Genomic DNA, 16,606 nt, shown 5'->3' with positions numbered 1-16,606 from the left:
CTCTTTTGCTCAAGGGCCAAAATTGCATTCCCTGGCACCCGGCACCTGGCTCAGTGGGAAGTTAACTCCTCCGTAACTCCCAGGTTCCAGGAATCTGCACTGTAGAGTTAAAAGTTAATCTATATTTAATCATACATACTAAATCTATAATCAAGAGTTATGCATTCCAAAATGAAGGATATTACTATGTCTGAAATACTGTAAATGGATGTCTAATTGACTTATTTTGTCTAAAGCACTGTTGAACGTGGAGATGCTTTCGATAGGGGAAAATACCACTTATGTTTCCTAGAAGTTAAAACAAATTACTGGGTGTTAGGAGACTAACATTCTTTTCCCTATCTGCCAGGGAAACTTTATAACAAGGATTCATATCATGACATTGATAAATGATTTAATTCCATAGAGTTTGCCCCATATTCCTCAAGTGGGATTTTTAAATGGAGATGATTAACCTCTCCTCTCTGAGGTTTCAGATGCCCAAATTTTACATTGTCTAATATATGTCTATGTCTAATATATGTCTAAAATGTCTAATATATACACAACACTTCAGAACTTTGAAAGAAAAACAACAAATATAGCTAAAAATTATATTAGAGCTTTTTAGCCAGTTTGCATACATAGTACAACTTATAAAGATGATGATGAACAAAGCCAGGCAATTTGGAGGTTCTAGTGGATGAATACACACCGAATGAATATGAATAAATAAGGGGGCATGAATGGACATTTTCTGTTGTTGTTTACTGGTGATAGAAAAGAATTCCAGTCTTACCCAAATCTTTATAAAATTCTTGATAAGCTGAGGTGTTGAAACATGTGCTTTGGATTTCAGCAGTCTTTTTTTCAGTCTTAAGTATGTCACAATATTTTAAAATAAACATGGAGGGAATTTTGAAACATGCCACGAATAAAATACCTAAACCATTTCATTCTTAAAAAGTCAATGTTTTCTTTTTTAGCAAAGTCAAAAGGAGAGCTGAGAGTATTCCAGTGTCACTGGATGTTCATTTTGCATTTAAAAAAAATAATGTTTTAGGCACTAAAGTTCCACCCAGTCCTGTTAAAAGAACTGAATTAGAATAAAGCACAACTGCAACAGATGGCGGATGTTCCAGTATATTCAAGACAGTTTAAGTGTACATATTCACATCTCAAAAACCTGTAAAATAAAAATGGTGTTAGTTCTTCTGATTCATTTTTAAAGCAAAGAACATTTCCATGTTTTCCAATTCATAGCACACTTCCAATTTTTCATAGACTGCCATGACTATTTAACTACACTTTACAGTTCTCTCACACTCATGCTTGACGTGAAGTAAGGAAAATTCAGAGATGCATACACTCTGTTACCAGCTTGTTTCTCTTTTAAATCAAAACTTCTGATGTTTAAAGAAGAGCTGTGGATAAGAGAAAGTACATTTTGAGGCTATGATATAATGCACTTAAAGGTCCCAAAGGCAATATTCTTAACATCTACAACCAACTCTGAAATATAACCTAGGAATGTAAATGTTAGGGCTGGGCTCTTAAATTCAAGTTTCTTAATGCACTGTGGGCTGACAGCCTTTGAATTTATAAAGACTTCCTATCTAAACAACCAAAAGAGCTAAATATCACTTAGAATAATTATTTTGATCCGTACTTACAAAGCAGTAGCAACCTATGAGAAAGTATTACCATGCATGTATCCAGGTATCCAGGTGATTGTTTCCTCTGATCGTACATGCTTTCATCATCTTAAAATTGATCTTCCATGCACAAGCTGGAGACTAGTTTTGTGTGTACAAGTGTGTGTCAGGGGGATTCCTAACCCTATTTTGTACTTGCATATAACAATATACACACTCACGAGGCTTAGAATGGATCAAGAAATTGTTCTTCCTCATGATATTTTTTCAGATAACTGAAATACTTGTGTATTTCATGGAAAGACCTCCTCTCCATTTTTTTTAGAAAATTATATTTAAAACAAAATTAAATGAAGTATTTGTTTTCTGTGGATGCCTACAAAATCAGATAAATGATCCTTGGAAACCCTAACTCCTTTGAAGACCAAGGGCACCTTAAATTTTGGCAGTGAAAGTACCTGAGGAGTACCTAATGGGCCCTGTCAAATAGATGTGCTCATGGCATGGCTGTTCCACAGCAGCACCGAGCCCACCAGAGAGCATGTTCGCGACACCTACTGTCATTCAAAACTGTCATCATGTTGGGTCAGGGTGACCTCTGCATTTTGTAGTACAGGTCACTGAGTGACACACACAGTGCCCACCAGGATGCCAGGATGAAAACACAAGGCTCCCTTCTGCCTCCATGTAACTTTGCATGGAACACATAAATCCTTCTGTGGAGAGTTGGCCTCCTTAGTCATGAGCCTTTCAGAAGTGGCATCAACTACTCTTCATGATTTTTTTTTTCACCCAAACTATTAACTTTCATTTTGAAAATACTTAAAAGAATAAGAAGAAATTGAAGAGGCTGAGAGGGCAGGCTTCGTTTTAAGTCCTCATTTCTCCTTCCACTGAAGCTGAAATGCACTCCAGTATACATCGAAGCTGCACAATCCTTGTATTGAGAGCTAAATCTCATGTCTTTTATAATATGGATACACTTGTCGAACACATATTGTGGTCCATAAAAGTGTGAAGATGTAAAGAGGTTTATTTCTACAGGATTTTATGACCGCTAACCACACCTGAAATTTTTTCTTCCTGAAAAAAGGCACATATTTTACAACAGCCCTCTAATAGCTCAAGAGGGTTAGAAGGGACACTGGCAAACTTCGTATCACCCTGGTGTACATGTAAGTGCTTTAGGGGATCAAAGAACGGAAATTAAAAATATGCTACTGAATGAATTTCTGAAGGAAGAGAAGCAAAATCAGTGATTTATTTGTGGAGAGTGCAGTAATGAAAACCATAGGACAGTTTAAGGTCTGAAAATTATTTCACTGCTGGGTCACAGTAGACCAGAAGCATGTATTTCTGATCACACTGAGCATACACATTCCCATACCGAATCAAGCCAAAGCCACATCTAGGTTGCCTTCCTGCCTCTGATGATGGGCAGTAGCACAACTTTGGGAGGAGCATATGAAACAGGACAGACAGAAAGCAATTCTTCCCCAGATATAACGTTTCTGTTTCAAGCAGTCTGAGGTTTATGGACTTCCTTAGCCAGAGGGTGCATTCACAACATTGATTTTAATAGCCATTGATAGAGCTCCTTTTCATGCATTTGTCTAATGGATTTTTGAGCCCATTTATAACTTTGACCTCCACAGCTTCCTCTGGCAATGAGCTTCACAATTTAATTATGCATTGTGTGAAAAAGGACTTCATATTGCTTGCTTTAAACCAACCACCTGATCATCTGAGTGCTCCTTTGTTTTTTATAGTGTGAGCGATAACAAATAATCAGTTAGCCAGTCTATGACTTCATACACATCTATCATCTCTCTCCTCCCTCAACTGCTTTGCAGACATAAGACTTTCAGCCTAAGTAGCTTTCTTCTTACCAATGCTATTTTGTACTTCTAATCATCCCTGTAGCTCTTTCCTATACCTTTATCTAGCTCTCAAGCTCTTTGAGATGGAAGACAACAGCACAAAATTTGCAGGATGTGGGTAGGCTGCAGATTTCTGCAATACTGTACTGATCCTGCTTTGTTCTGGGCACTTGCTTACCTTTGCGACATCTGCTGAGCATGGAGCTTGGACCTTCACTGAAATATCTGCAGTGACTCTGAGATCTTTACTCAAAGGATAATGACAAATTTATGCACTGCTGTTGTGTGTGTTTTGATAGCTTTCCCGATGTCTATTATTTTTTATATTTGGAAACCGAATGCATTAAAAAGAAAAAAAAAAGAAATTATGTGGACTGAAATAAATACAACCTACTGGATCTGAATAGAACGAGACACCTTGAAGAATATAAGTTATTTAAAATGTGAGTAAACAGGAGTCAACATCTTGACATATTCTCAATTCAACCTTCCTACCTCGCTTTTTTAATGCCAACAATCGGGTTTGTGGACTTGCTAATTCACTGGCATGTGTCTGAGCAATGCTAAACTTCCCAGATCTGGCTGATGTCAAAAGGAGTCAAGACTGGCTGGCTCTCATGGAATTGGAAACTACAAAAAAGTATTGTTCTGGTAACTGTTTATACTACGTGACATTGTCACTTCCATACTATTTGTGGAGCTTGATGCTGGGAAAAAATGAATTTCTAGAGAGGTTATGAAAGATCAAGGATGCTATAATGTCATCAGAATTACATGTAACTTGGGCATCAGCATTACATAAAAGCATATTGAATGCTTACTTAACATAACATTTGAATAAATCATGTTTAAAATCATGTTCACTGAAACATTTATTTCAGCTAGAGCCAAATAGTTTAAGCTTCTCATACATAAACATTTTTGGCATTATTTATGAAAACTTGGATTGCATCCACTTAATTTATACTTTAAAAAATAAGAGATAGCTGTGTGAATCTTGTATTTATAGCAGAAACCTCCATCGTCTGCTGCTTACTGAGGTTTCAGCAGATCTACAATGGTAATTCAATAACCGTGTCTATAATATCCTGGGAGCTTTAAACACAGCTTCCCATTTTTGCATTTGGCATTTCAGTCTGTACTTTCTTACTTTTCTTGATAGGCTTCTAGGTACTAAAAATAATTCGCTAGTGCCTATCATGCTGTGTGACAATGATGCCCTTGAACACCTAACCTGGCTGGCATGGGCTGAACCTCCTAGGAAAAGGGAAAGGGAATTTTATTGACTCATTCGTGCGGGTTCCTCACTGCTTCTGAAGTTTCTGGAGGGAGGGCTTGCAAGATGGATTGAGCAATCTTGAGGTAAAAGCCCAGAAGCAGCTTCCAGGGAGGGAGACTTACACTGAGGTTTTGCATCTAGCTGTTAACTGCCAATAGTTATTGCACCTAAGCCATGGTGTATGGGCTTAATTTGGTCTCTATTGTGTATGCTGGGTCAACCAACAAAAGTATTTTCTTCACTTCAAAATGAAAAAGGCTCAGACATAATGAGGTGTGCATTCTCCAAGCCTGTGGAGAAAGAGTTTAGCATCATGGTTTTTTTTCCTTCTGTTTGCAAACGGTTTGTGTGAGGTGTAAGGAGTTTTTTCCAGAATGGAAAAAGAAAGTATTTTTTCTCAATAGTGTCATTCCATGTTCAGATGCTTTCAGAATCTGAAATATCTCACTTTCTTATTGTTAGCATTATCTTCCAAGCCATAAATATTAGCCTTTGTATCTATATTTTCATGCTGAATCATTTTTTAGATGCATAACATCGAGAGTACTTGTTAAACATTCTGTGATTCACTAGCATTGCTTTGTGTTCTGGCCTTAATCCAGAAACGGCAATTGCATTTCACTTTCCTTAAGACTATATTCAAATGAGTATGATATTTAACTTAATTTTTGCTTTTACATGATCTTGTAGGATTTAAAGGTGTGACAGAAAGTGATGATTGTTGCTTATAATTTAACATACATTTATTTAAAAGATTCCAGCAATTCCAGAAATATAGTATCAACCCAGCAGCTTCCCTGTTTCTTTGCTGTCCACTTACCATTAGCAGGGATATCCTTCATGGAGCTCCAACCTAAAGACGTATAGGACATCTTGGTCTGATAAGCTTTTGGAGGCAATATACTTAATGTACTGAAACAGATCTAGCCTTCCTTGCCATTAAAGCCCCATGGATGGGATTTATTTTATGCAATATTACATACCCAGAAGTTAGATGTCTAGCTAGATATAGGCTATGTTCATAGTTAGGTACTTCTAGAGGGTGATTCATCTGCGCTATTTTGCCTTTTTCAGCCTTTGGAGTTCCTTTCAGTCTTTGGACTTGGTTCCCCACCCCCCTCACTGATTACTAAAGTAGCCCATGATAACTGGGTCAGACATACACATTTAATCCTTGATGCTTGCATCAGCAAGGAGAAATCCCAACCTGAGACATTCTGAGCTGTGATATCATCCAGAAATTTGTGGGCTTTAAAAAAACTCACAAAGTTCTTATTTTGCAATTCGGGAAAGTCCTAACATTCTAATATGGGTTGTTCATGGTATGGTTTTCTGTATTATATTGAGTGAGACTTCAAGAAAGTTGGGGGGAAGAAAAGGGGAAAAGATGAGTTACTATTTTTGTTACTTTAATAAACCTAAATGCAAAACATTAGCCCTTTCTAGCAACAAAAACTCCACCAGCAGCAATACTGAAACCATATGCCCTCCATTTGATTTACCATCAACGACTGCCTGGCTGCACACAGAGCCTCTCTGCTTAATAGTGGCTCTAGGCAAGAGCATGTATAATATTCAAAGCAGTTTTGTTCTTTTATTAAAGTTGTGATAAGGATGCAAAGCATTTTAATGGGAATAATCAATTATATAATAGTATTCATATACAACAAAGTGCTTTTAATATAAGTACTTTTAATGTGGTGCTTTTGTGATGGGGGAATTACTTTTGTAATACTTTCAGAAGCGTGTCTTCTGTTGGTGCCAGGCAGACAGCAGCAGTAGGAGACTTCTGTAAGAGATGAACTCCATTTACTCCCCATTCAGAAGAAGGCATTTTTCAATGCAGAGACCAAAGGATTTTACCACTGTGCTGAATAAGAGAATTTCAACATCAAGATGTGTCTACATTTTTGTAAGAGAAGAAAAAAATGGAGTGCATTATCAGTCTGAATAAAAGCTCATTGTAGATACTTCAACATTTAAAAGATTAAGTTTGATTATTTCCTGTTACACTTGCCTAATTGTTTTCCTGATCTCCCCTTGCTGTTATCATCTCTTTTAAAAAAAAAAAAAAAAGCTAAGTTATTTCTATCCTACCATTGGCATTTTTGCTGATAGACGTCAAAAGTTATAAACACAACATGGCCATAAAAGATGTTTTTGCACTGTTTTGAAAATTGTTATAAAAATCTTAACAGAAACTGTTAGTAAGTGCAAGTTTCTTTTTATTTTATGGGTGTGGATATATTTAGGTAAGGGGATTGAAACCAGACACTTTTTCAATCTATATTGTACATGTTCATTTAGAAGTGGTGCCCTCTTCCACCCATAGCTAATTTGTTATCAATCCATGCCAGTTGTCATGGTTACAGGGTGAGCTGCATCTGTCTGTCAGGTGTCGTTGGCTACCTTTGGCAGCACAGCCCTAAAGGGAGATGAAGGCTGAGGACGCTCCCTGACTCTCTATCCAGCCTCTGCAAACGTAGAGCGCTGGCTCCAGCACCTTGCAGCAAGTGGCCATGGACACTTCAGAAAAGAGCCCAGCCATCTTGTCATCTCAATATTGCCCACGTGACTCTACCCTTATGAGATATGTGACTATCATCAGAGGATATATTTGGGTCAGTGTTGAGGCTTCAGATGCCCCTTCTGTGCTCTTTCTCCTCTCCTCTTTCCCTTGCTGAGCTCAAGAAAGTATCCCAGGCCTACACTGAGTCACAGCGGGCCAGACAACTGAGAAGTGTGGACACTAGACAAAAATGTGCTTGAGAATGTTCAATCAAGCCACAAAATAGCATGCTCAGGTGTGGCTGAAGGCATGTAATGCTATCAGCTCTAGATCCAGAAAAATATGGCTTGTGAATCCTGATGCCTAGAACTATTGAAAGAACATAAGATATTGTGAAGTTTGGAGTAAGATTCATATGAAGATTGGATGTAGGTGTTTACATGAGAACTGGTTGCTCCCATTATGTCAACAGAGATCTAGTCAACTCGGTTAATGGAGCCTATGTATAGAAAGCTGGGGATCCTTCTCTTGGATGGAATCTGACCCAAGAGGCTCAGCCCAGTTCCCATATGCAAGCATCCCAAGCCACTGGGATGCTCCAAGGGATCCCCCTCAGACTCCAGTTACCCCTCCATTAGAGCGTGGGTATCACGTCGGTCCTGTGTTGTAACTGACAGCTCTGTGTAGTGTCTCAAGTAACTCAGGGCATCTTGAATGGACTAGATGGTGGCATCTAACTCAAGCCCTAACAGTTCTGTTTTAGGTGGCTGGCTATTTCAAGGGAATCTGAGACTTAAGAGGTCCCACATCTCCCTAGCCAGTGCACTGGGGACTCGGGCACTCACAACACTCAGTGGTTAACATCCTTTAGCCAGTGCATATTTAATGTACAACCACTCCAGGAACAGGGACCAAACACAGGATCTACCTTTCCCGTGTAAGTGGAGCTTAATGCATTCAAACTCAGGATCATTTACCCCATGCTTTTAGTTGCTTCTCTTTAACTTCTCTAAGCAGACAGGTAAAGTAATGCACAGAGACATAAATCAGATTTTAGGATACAAATCAATACTTACTATGGAGTGTCCTTTACATTCATCACACCTTCTCAGAAACAACTTCACTAAAACTTGTATGTTATTGCTGATTACAACAAAGCCAACACATTTCAGACAACATCTCCTCTTGCTCTCCCTTGAATTAGTAGCACTATTTTAGAAGAGTCCTTTGTTCCCACATGTTCTGAAACAGTCCAAAAAAAATCCAGGAAAAAAATCTCTCTTTTTTCTAGTTAAAAATGTAAAATGTATTGTGCAAATTCACGTGGATTTCAATTGAAAAAGCTCAAAAATATAGACTTAAGCTTCATTTTGATTTTCAAAATGTCTTTTTCATATGAACCTCAATGTTTAAACACAAATAAAAGTATTCAAAAATCCAGAGAGAAAGTATTTCATTTTACATTGAATACACTGCATTAGACATCAATGCATTGTTTTAGTTTGGATTATAAAAAAATAATAAAATACCTGAATTGGATAATGTTCATCTGGATCAATTAGAAACCTTTTTTGAAAATTATTCACAAGCTTATCAAAATAATGTTGTTGCATTGTGTTTTTCACAAAAGGAGTGATTACTTTTTTCTTTTTTCATTTCTTGGCAACAGAGCCACGGATCTATAATTAAAAACCCACTTCGAAAATTTCCAAAAGACTATTACAATCTTGTCATATCAGGGGTTGAATAAATCAATTTATAGAATTTTTTTCCCCCATTCCTAGATTCTACAATGATGGCCTGAAAATCTCCAAGGTTGCAAACTATGGTTTATTTTGTCAATGGACACTGGGTGTGCAAATGATATTCTCTCTTTCTCTCTTTTTAGGAATGCAGTTGAAGAAAACAAAAAACTATATGCAATTTATGACACAAGGTGAGTAACAAAAAGTACTTAAAAAACATTTTTATCTGTAAATGGAATGTTAACCCTTTACCATGTTAAAAATTATTATTAAGTTTTAATTGAAAATATTGATTTTCCTGAGCCACAAAGTAATCTTTAAACTAAGGCACAATGACAAGTATTTTAGATCATCATACACAAAATTCTGTAACTACCTAATAATGATTCCCCTTTATTTATAGTAATTTCCCTTCATATACAGTGCATGTGACAAAGAAATATAGTTACACGACCAGCTTAATTTACATGTTATTCCATAGATGCAGTATGACCCATGATCCTGATCCATATATTAGGAGCTTAAGCGTGGCTGCTTTGATGCCAGTGTTTGGGGAATGAGAGCAAAGGGTTAGCTGGCACAGCCTCGAGAAAAGAGTATGCATTTAAAAAGAGGCACTTCCACCAGCAGAGTGCCGTGTCTTGGCAGCGCAGGGCTGTGGATACAGCCTCTGTATAAACACACTTCCACATTATGAAGCCTTTCCTTTCCCCTCATCCTTTATGGACTGTTTCCTCTTAAGGGCACTCCTTAGCGTAAGTAAAAAACCCACTCAAAGGATAAGAGCAAGACATACATCAGACTTTCACTTTATTCTACCCATAGCTTTTTCTTTGTTACCCTGGACTATTACTTCCAGAATTCTTCCTAATCTTAGCAAATCAAGAGTGATGAGAAATCATTTCACTGCACTTTCTTTTCATTGCTTATCCTGTTTTATATGGGAGTGTTTGCATATATAAATGGCTTTCTTCCCTCCCAGTGTTTATCTTTCTACTTTTCCACTGATAAAATTCAAAGGGACATTCGGATGAAAATGTCAGGAACCAGCATCTCTCGGTGTTTTAGCTAGTCCTTATACAGATGCATCAGTTAGGATCCTGACTTAATCTTTCTTTAAATATATCTAATACTAAACATAAACAATTCAAACAACTCGTGCTTGTCTTCTTCACTCTGTATAATCTCCTGCACAATGAGGCTTGGGTCTTGATGTGGAATTCTGGCTGCTGTAGTGAAAAATTGCATAAACAATAATTATCACAAATGCGATTCATGACGTTGATAAATTCAAAACCACAAATAAATGGGCTATATCCTTCTATTTTCATCTAACCTTAAAAGAAAAAGGTAACTGCTGCATACTGGTTTGTAAGGAATAATGTGCTCCTGACAAAGGGATTTAGATTAAAACACTCAAGCAGAAACTCTCAGAAAAGAAGTCCTGTGCAAAATAGCTCTTCCTCAACTGCAGTTACAGTAAACAAAAAAAATAATCTTAACTGTTACTTGTCTTGTGGGTGTCAGAGTCTTCTCCCAAGTAACAAGTGATGGGACAAGAGGAAACAGCCTCAAGTTGCATCAGGGGAGGTTTAGATTGGATATTAGGAAAAATTTCTTCACCAAAAGGGCTGTCAAGCATTGGAACAGGCTGCCCAGGGAAGTGGCTGAGTCACCATCCCTGGAGGTATTTAAAAGACATGTAGATGTGGTGCTTAGGGACATGGTTTAGTGGTGGACTTGGTAGTGCTGGGTTAACAAATGGTTGTACTCAATGGTTTTAAAGGTCTTTTCCAACCTAAACGATTCTATGAATCATCAGGACAGAGACTTAAAAAATAGTACTTCTAAAGCACCACAGGCTTCTCTAATGTATTTGTGTTATTCCAGTGCATAATCATTAATTTTTATGATGAAAAAATGTGAGTTATAAAGAGCCTTGATTATTTCTTCCTCTGCCAAAGTGTCAATGGATTTTTATTTTGATGTGTCTGACTCATTGTGTGCATAATCCAGAGGTTTTGCTGCATGGGGAATGGAATATTGCAGGAATACTCTTTTAAATTCATTCAGATAATGCAAATTTTTGTTCTATTTTCTTGAATATTAAGAAAAATAACCAGATGAAAATCAAACAGCAGTTCAGAACAATTTGGGTCAGGCCTCTTATTAAAGGCAAATTTGTCCCCATTGCTGGTATTGATTAATACCTTATTCTCTGCGTGGCCTACTGAAACATTCAGATCTCCACATCAGAACTGTTGACATAACAACATTAATATTTCTGTATAATTAAATGAAAACCATAAAATTATGCAACCAGAGCAAACAGGTTCATGCAACACTGTTTGCAATCTGCCTGACAGAAATGGGGACAACGAGTACAAACTCATTGTCAGTTATAAGCTCAGCATAAACTGTTGAGTATTACTCAACATCAGCATATAGTACATGCACTTTCTGATAAATATACATAGTAGATAAATATAATATTTTTTTCCTCACATATGTCCAACAACCACTGCTCATTATCTAAACAGGCAAAACACAACGTATGAAACTGCCAACGTGCAGAGTATTCCCTAAGCCCCGATGCCACATATCTACTCCCCAGCATCCTCCTGTCACTCTAAAACTCTGCTTTAGCCGAGACACTGTAGGGCAGAAAGTAAGAAAATTGAGCCTTCTGAAGAAAACATTAATATTTCTGTTGAACGATATTTTGGCAAAAATGGTCCTGAACTCCGATTTCATATAGTAAAAAAGAAGTCAGGCTTGGGGGGAAAAAGGGAAAGAAAAAAAAAAAAGAGTTGAAAATTTCTTGTGGATTTTTTCCCAGCCAGTTTTATTAATTACACCTTCTCAGCAGGTTAAACCAGCAGGCTATTAAAATTGCTGGAAGGCAGAATAGGTAAGCAGCAGCATGGGTCTCAGCCTAGTAAGATTAATGCCCTGCGTTCCTCAGAAGACGCCACTTCAGCTGTAGCAGAAATTCTTCCCACTTTGTTTTAGTTTCTGTCTCTCTCTCTTTTCTATGTCTGAACCCCCTGTGATTGAGTTTGCTTCAGCATAAGACTGGTTCTTTGTCAAAATCAGTTAAATGACGGACAAGCCAGAGAGGAAAATGAAAAAGACAATGTTCTGATAAGTGATTCTGACCTCAGCATCTAAGTCGGGTTATGTTCATTTTGTCAGGTAAACCCTCAGTACCACTCCCCAGTGCAAGAGCTCAGTGATGTATTGCATGGTGTGATAAAATACTTCTTCCCTGATTCTCAAGCCAGTCTTTCTACTACAGTCTGGTGACTGATAGTGGCAGTACTGCAAACGCATCAGTTAGGAGCAGACCTCTCCTCTTCTCCTGTCACTGCCTCCTCTTCTATATCTCCATTAGCACTGACAATGATGAAGAAAACTGGATTTTGTTGCAAAATTTTGAGTGGCTCCTCATTTCACTCCCACTGTCTTCAACAACTTCTGTCCTTTAGCAAAGACTGAGTGTGCTTTGTTCCAGCTCCTTCTGAAAGGAGATGATGGGTGCATCTACATAGCATTTTAGCACAGATCGGGACTGTGAAGTGAATCATTTGAGCATTCCCACTGACTGTGCTTTGGTTCGCATCTCAGAGCAGTCTCAGAGTACGTGAACTCAATTCCTTCCACACAAAACTATGGTGGAAGATACACCCCAGTGGCATATGAATGTGGTCCAACCGCTAATGAGCATCTAGTCTCTATGGGACCAGATTAGAACATTTCCTAAGGGGGAAAAAAACACCAAAATGCATATGGAGTGGATATCAGGTCCTCAGCAACTGCAGTTTTGCTCTACAGACCAGCCTCAGTGCTTGCTAACTCAGACATAGCCAATGAACCCCCGCTCACTGCAAGGGCTTCTTTCATGTGTAGGCTTGGCAGGTGTATTCTTCCACATGTATTTTCATCGATCCAAGGGCAGTCCTTTTGCTTCTTCACACATAATGCTTGCCTTTGCAGTTCAGACTTTCCCATTTTTGAGGTGGCCTTTAAAATCATTTATTGGCAATGCTAAGGAAGAAAAGAATATCACTGTGCTTATATTATTGAACAAAATTTGATCAGCAGCATCCGTCTTAACTGTCCAGTGGCCCAGAAGCTAGAACATTCACCAAAGTAGTAGAAACAGTCATGAAATTTAGTCCCTGAACTAAAACATTCAAAGCCTCATCTTTTACAGGGATAATTTTACTGGGACAGAAAGACTGTTGGAAAAAGAGCAAGAGTGAGAATGAGCAATGACAAAGCCACCTAAAGAGAGCAGAGAATCGGATTCTGTCCCTTACACCATTGAACATTGATTTATTTTATCCAGTAATTAATTCATGAATTACTGGGTTATTTATGAAATAACAGTACTTCAAAGATAAAAGCCAAACACTAGGCCACAGAGTCATGTTAACTCTTTCCCTCTCTCCATGACTTAACTATTTGCTGAAAAATGGAACATTTCAAACAATAGAGAAGAAAACCTTACCCTGATGTCCTGTAGTCTGGGCTGATCTCCGGGGATACATCCCTGGGATTTTGCTGGATGGAGAATCTGCAGGTTCTGACTGGGTGCTTTGCTTTAGCGAAGTGCCCAGACTCCTTCCTGCCATTCCTTGAAATAATCTGTTTGCTTTTTGAATTGAATGTTTAGGAGCCTAATTTCAGGGGAAAAGTCATAGTGGCTAATTTTGGAGCAGAACAAGGAGTCTGTTTCTGTGCCCATTTTTTTTCCTATTGGCCACATTAAATGGCTCCCCAAAAGTCTTTGCTTCCATTATTTTCATAAGCACTCTTCACTGGGCAGGACTTTTCTGTGTCTTACCTCCAGACTGTTGTCACAACAGCTTTGTTCTGAGTCTTTCCTGTGGACAAAAACCGAAGTGCCATTTTCACTGTAAATGCCACATCACTGAGAAGTCAAGATATTTTTCTCTTTCATGAAATGCATTGATCATTTATAATTTTTAACATCTTTCAGTTGCTGCTAAGCCTAATTAAATCCAGAGTCCCAAGGAATAAATGCTCCATAACCCCCTAACTACTTTCTTGTCCCATCAGCTCCAACCTTGATTATCTTTAAACCATCCACAAATAAATGGAAATGATTGCTCTGAAAGATCAAGAAGACAAATACTTAAATGAAGTGATAAAATTTGACAGACTTTACAGCACTGTTGATTCATTCCTACCTCAGATGTGTTTCCAAAGTACCAGCATAGCGCATTAATCAGAAGTAGTGTTCTCTAAAATATTTTATTTCTGTTATAAAACCAACAAGCTATTTAAGAAAACTTATTAGTGCTTAAATGCACTTTTAAACCACGTTAAATTCTTCATAAGAAATATTATCTTCAGTGTTAATACTTTCTTTCAGCACTTAGGGGGAGAGAACTGAGTTGGTACCCTTCCCCAAGTTCACTTTCTCTGAAATCTTTGAAAGAAGTCTTCAATACTGCCATCCATAGCACTGAAAAAAATCAGGATCCAGACCCCTAAAATAACTTTTAAATATATCTATAGCTACATAGATGTATGTATTTATTTGACTTTTCATTTTTGAGCCCTTGAGTCACATATGCTTCATGTCACAATTCTCAAGCTTTCATCATAAGCCTTATTAGTTTTTAAAGGAAAGCTAAGATTTTCACTTACTTTATAATCATAGTAAATATGGCACTACTAAAAAATCCAAATATTGGAAGACTTGAAATTACAAGACTTGGCAACACTCAGTTTTTCTACATTTTTCCTCATTACTTACAGGGATTTACATTGGTTTTAAAACTGAGCCTGATCCTTATTTTATTTGAAGCTTCATTATTAACTGCAACAGCAACAAGGTCAGGACGTTTGCCAAGGATTGTGCTCGTCTTTCTTTTCAATACTTTGTTGAGGAGAGGTGAAAGGCCATCCGTGCTTTCTCACCTGTAAACCACACCACAGCATTCCCCAAGCATCCAACCTTTTGCCAGTAGTTTCTCTAAGGGAAGAGGATATATAGAAGGAGAAACAGGTGGTAAGACAACAAATGTGTAAAAAGACACTGCTTTTCTCCGTTGGCTGGTGAAACGTTGTGCTCTGTGACGGCACAGCGGCCAGTGATAGCAATGTAACCAGAACCAGGAGGTGGCTAAGGGTGTGTTGGGTAGAGCATGGTGAAGAGCTCTGGCACTGAGAGGGAGCTGGCTCTGGAACCAAAGGCAACATAGCCAAGCCAGCATGCTTGTTTCCATGCCAATTAGTCCTGCTGAAAGGACTAATTAACCTGGAAGGAGGTTAACAATAGTAACAACCGTGCTGTCTCTACCCCAGCCAATGTTTCACACTAAGTTAAGCGCACCCAGAAGCTCAGGGGCAACACAACAGCGAGCCGAGACCGCTCCCGGAGCAGGAGCACTCCTTGGGCACCAGTGCAGTGTCCCGTCCCCACCGGCCCAGGTAACACGCCTCGCTAGCCACGCTTCGAAGCCCGGGCAGGTTTCGCCTGGCACAACACGGCCACTAGGTCTGTGCTGATGGCGTCCCCATAGGCACGGCTGAAGGGAGCCGCGGGCACCTGCACACCCACCCCGCCGCACCGGCCCCCCGGGCCCTGCGGGGGTCAGGGCGAGGCCCCGGCCCGGCTCCCGCACCCTGGGCACCGCTCCCGGGACGCCCAAGGGGCAGGCGGCCCCGCACGCCGCAGGCCGAGGGGCCGGGCAGGGCGTCCCGCACCGGGGCTGAGGCCAGGCCCGCGCCCCCTCACCCGGCCCGGCCCCGGGCAGGCCCCTCCCACCCGGCTCCAGGGGCGTCCCGGCGGCCGGCGCCGACCCCGCAGCCCCCGCGCCCACGCCGGGGATCCCTCGGTGCTCCCGAAGAAAAGGAGCCGGCTGCCAGGGGGCACCCCCGCCTCAGGGCGGATGCCGCGGGGCCGGTGCGGTGGCCGGCGGGGCGGGCGTGCCCCGAGGCGGTGCCCGGGGAGCCACCGCCCCCTGCCGCCGGCCCCGGCCAGCCCCGCTCCGCTCGGTGCCCCTCCTCGGGCTCTCCGCCGGAGGGACGGCGGCCCCCTCCATTCCCCTCCCCTCCCGCTCCCGGGAAGGCGGCAGGGCGTGCGGGGACGGCGGGCGCGGGGGAAGCCGGCGGCCGGGCTCCGGCGGAGGGCGGCTTCCTCCTGGGCTCGGCGGCGTCGGGCCGCGGGGTGGGCGCAGCGGGTGCGCGGACGGCTCCCGCGGGCCGGGCAGCGGTGTTTGGGATATTCTGGGGGGGGAGGGCGAGGGAGGGGGGGAGGACGGGGACTGCCGCCCCCGCCTCTTCAGCGGCAGCCGGGGCAGCCGGATCGCGGCGGCGGCGGCGGTGGCGGCTGCTGCTGCGCGGCGGGAGCGCGGAGCGGAGGGATGTGGGGCTTTGGGGGAGGCAGGATCTTCGGGATCTTCTCCGCTCCCGTCCTGGTGGCCGTGGTCTGCTGCGCCCAGAGGTAGGAGCCAGCGTGCCCCGGCGGCGGCGGCGCGGGATGCGTTTGGCCAGGGGAGCAGGCTGATGCGCTCCCCCCCGCC

General features: G+C 41.0%; 1 protein-coding gene across 3 annotated transcripts in view; it reads left to right on the top strand.

Moving 5' to 3' along the window:
- Positions 1-16,606, top strand: part of GABRB3 (gamma-aminobutyric acid type A receptor subunit beta3) — a 200,015-nt gene that overhangs the window by 67,670 nt on the left and 115,739 nt on the right. The window contains exon 2 of one of the 3 annotated variants that reach the window (XM_056329111.1): positions 9,191-9,238. In XM_056329111.1, the coding sequence (XP_056185086.1) occupies positions 9,191-9,238 (48 nt within the window). Of the gene's footprint in view, positions 1-9,190; positions 9,239-16,074; positions 16,265-16,341; positions 16,528-16,606 lie in introns of those variants that run through there. The other 2 variants (XM_056329113.1, XM_056329112.1) reach the window with 2 other exon arrangements.

Source organism: Falco biarmicus, chromosome 2 (genome assembly GCF_023638135.1).
Source record: "Falco biarmicus isolate bFalBia1 chromosome 2, bFalBia1.pri, whole genome shotgun sequence".
Lineage (NCBI taxonomy): Eukaryota > Metazoa > Chordata > Aves > Falconiformes > Falconidae > Falco > Falco biarmicus.
This window is presented reverse-complemented; position numbering and strand designations above follow the sequence as displayed.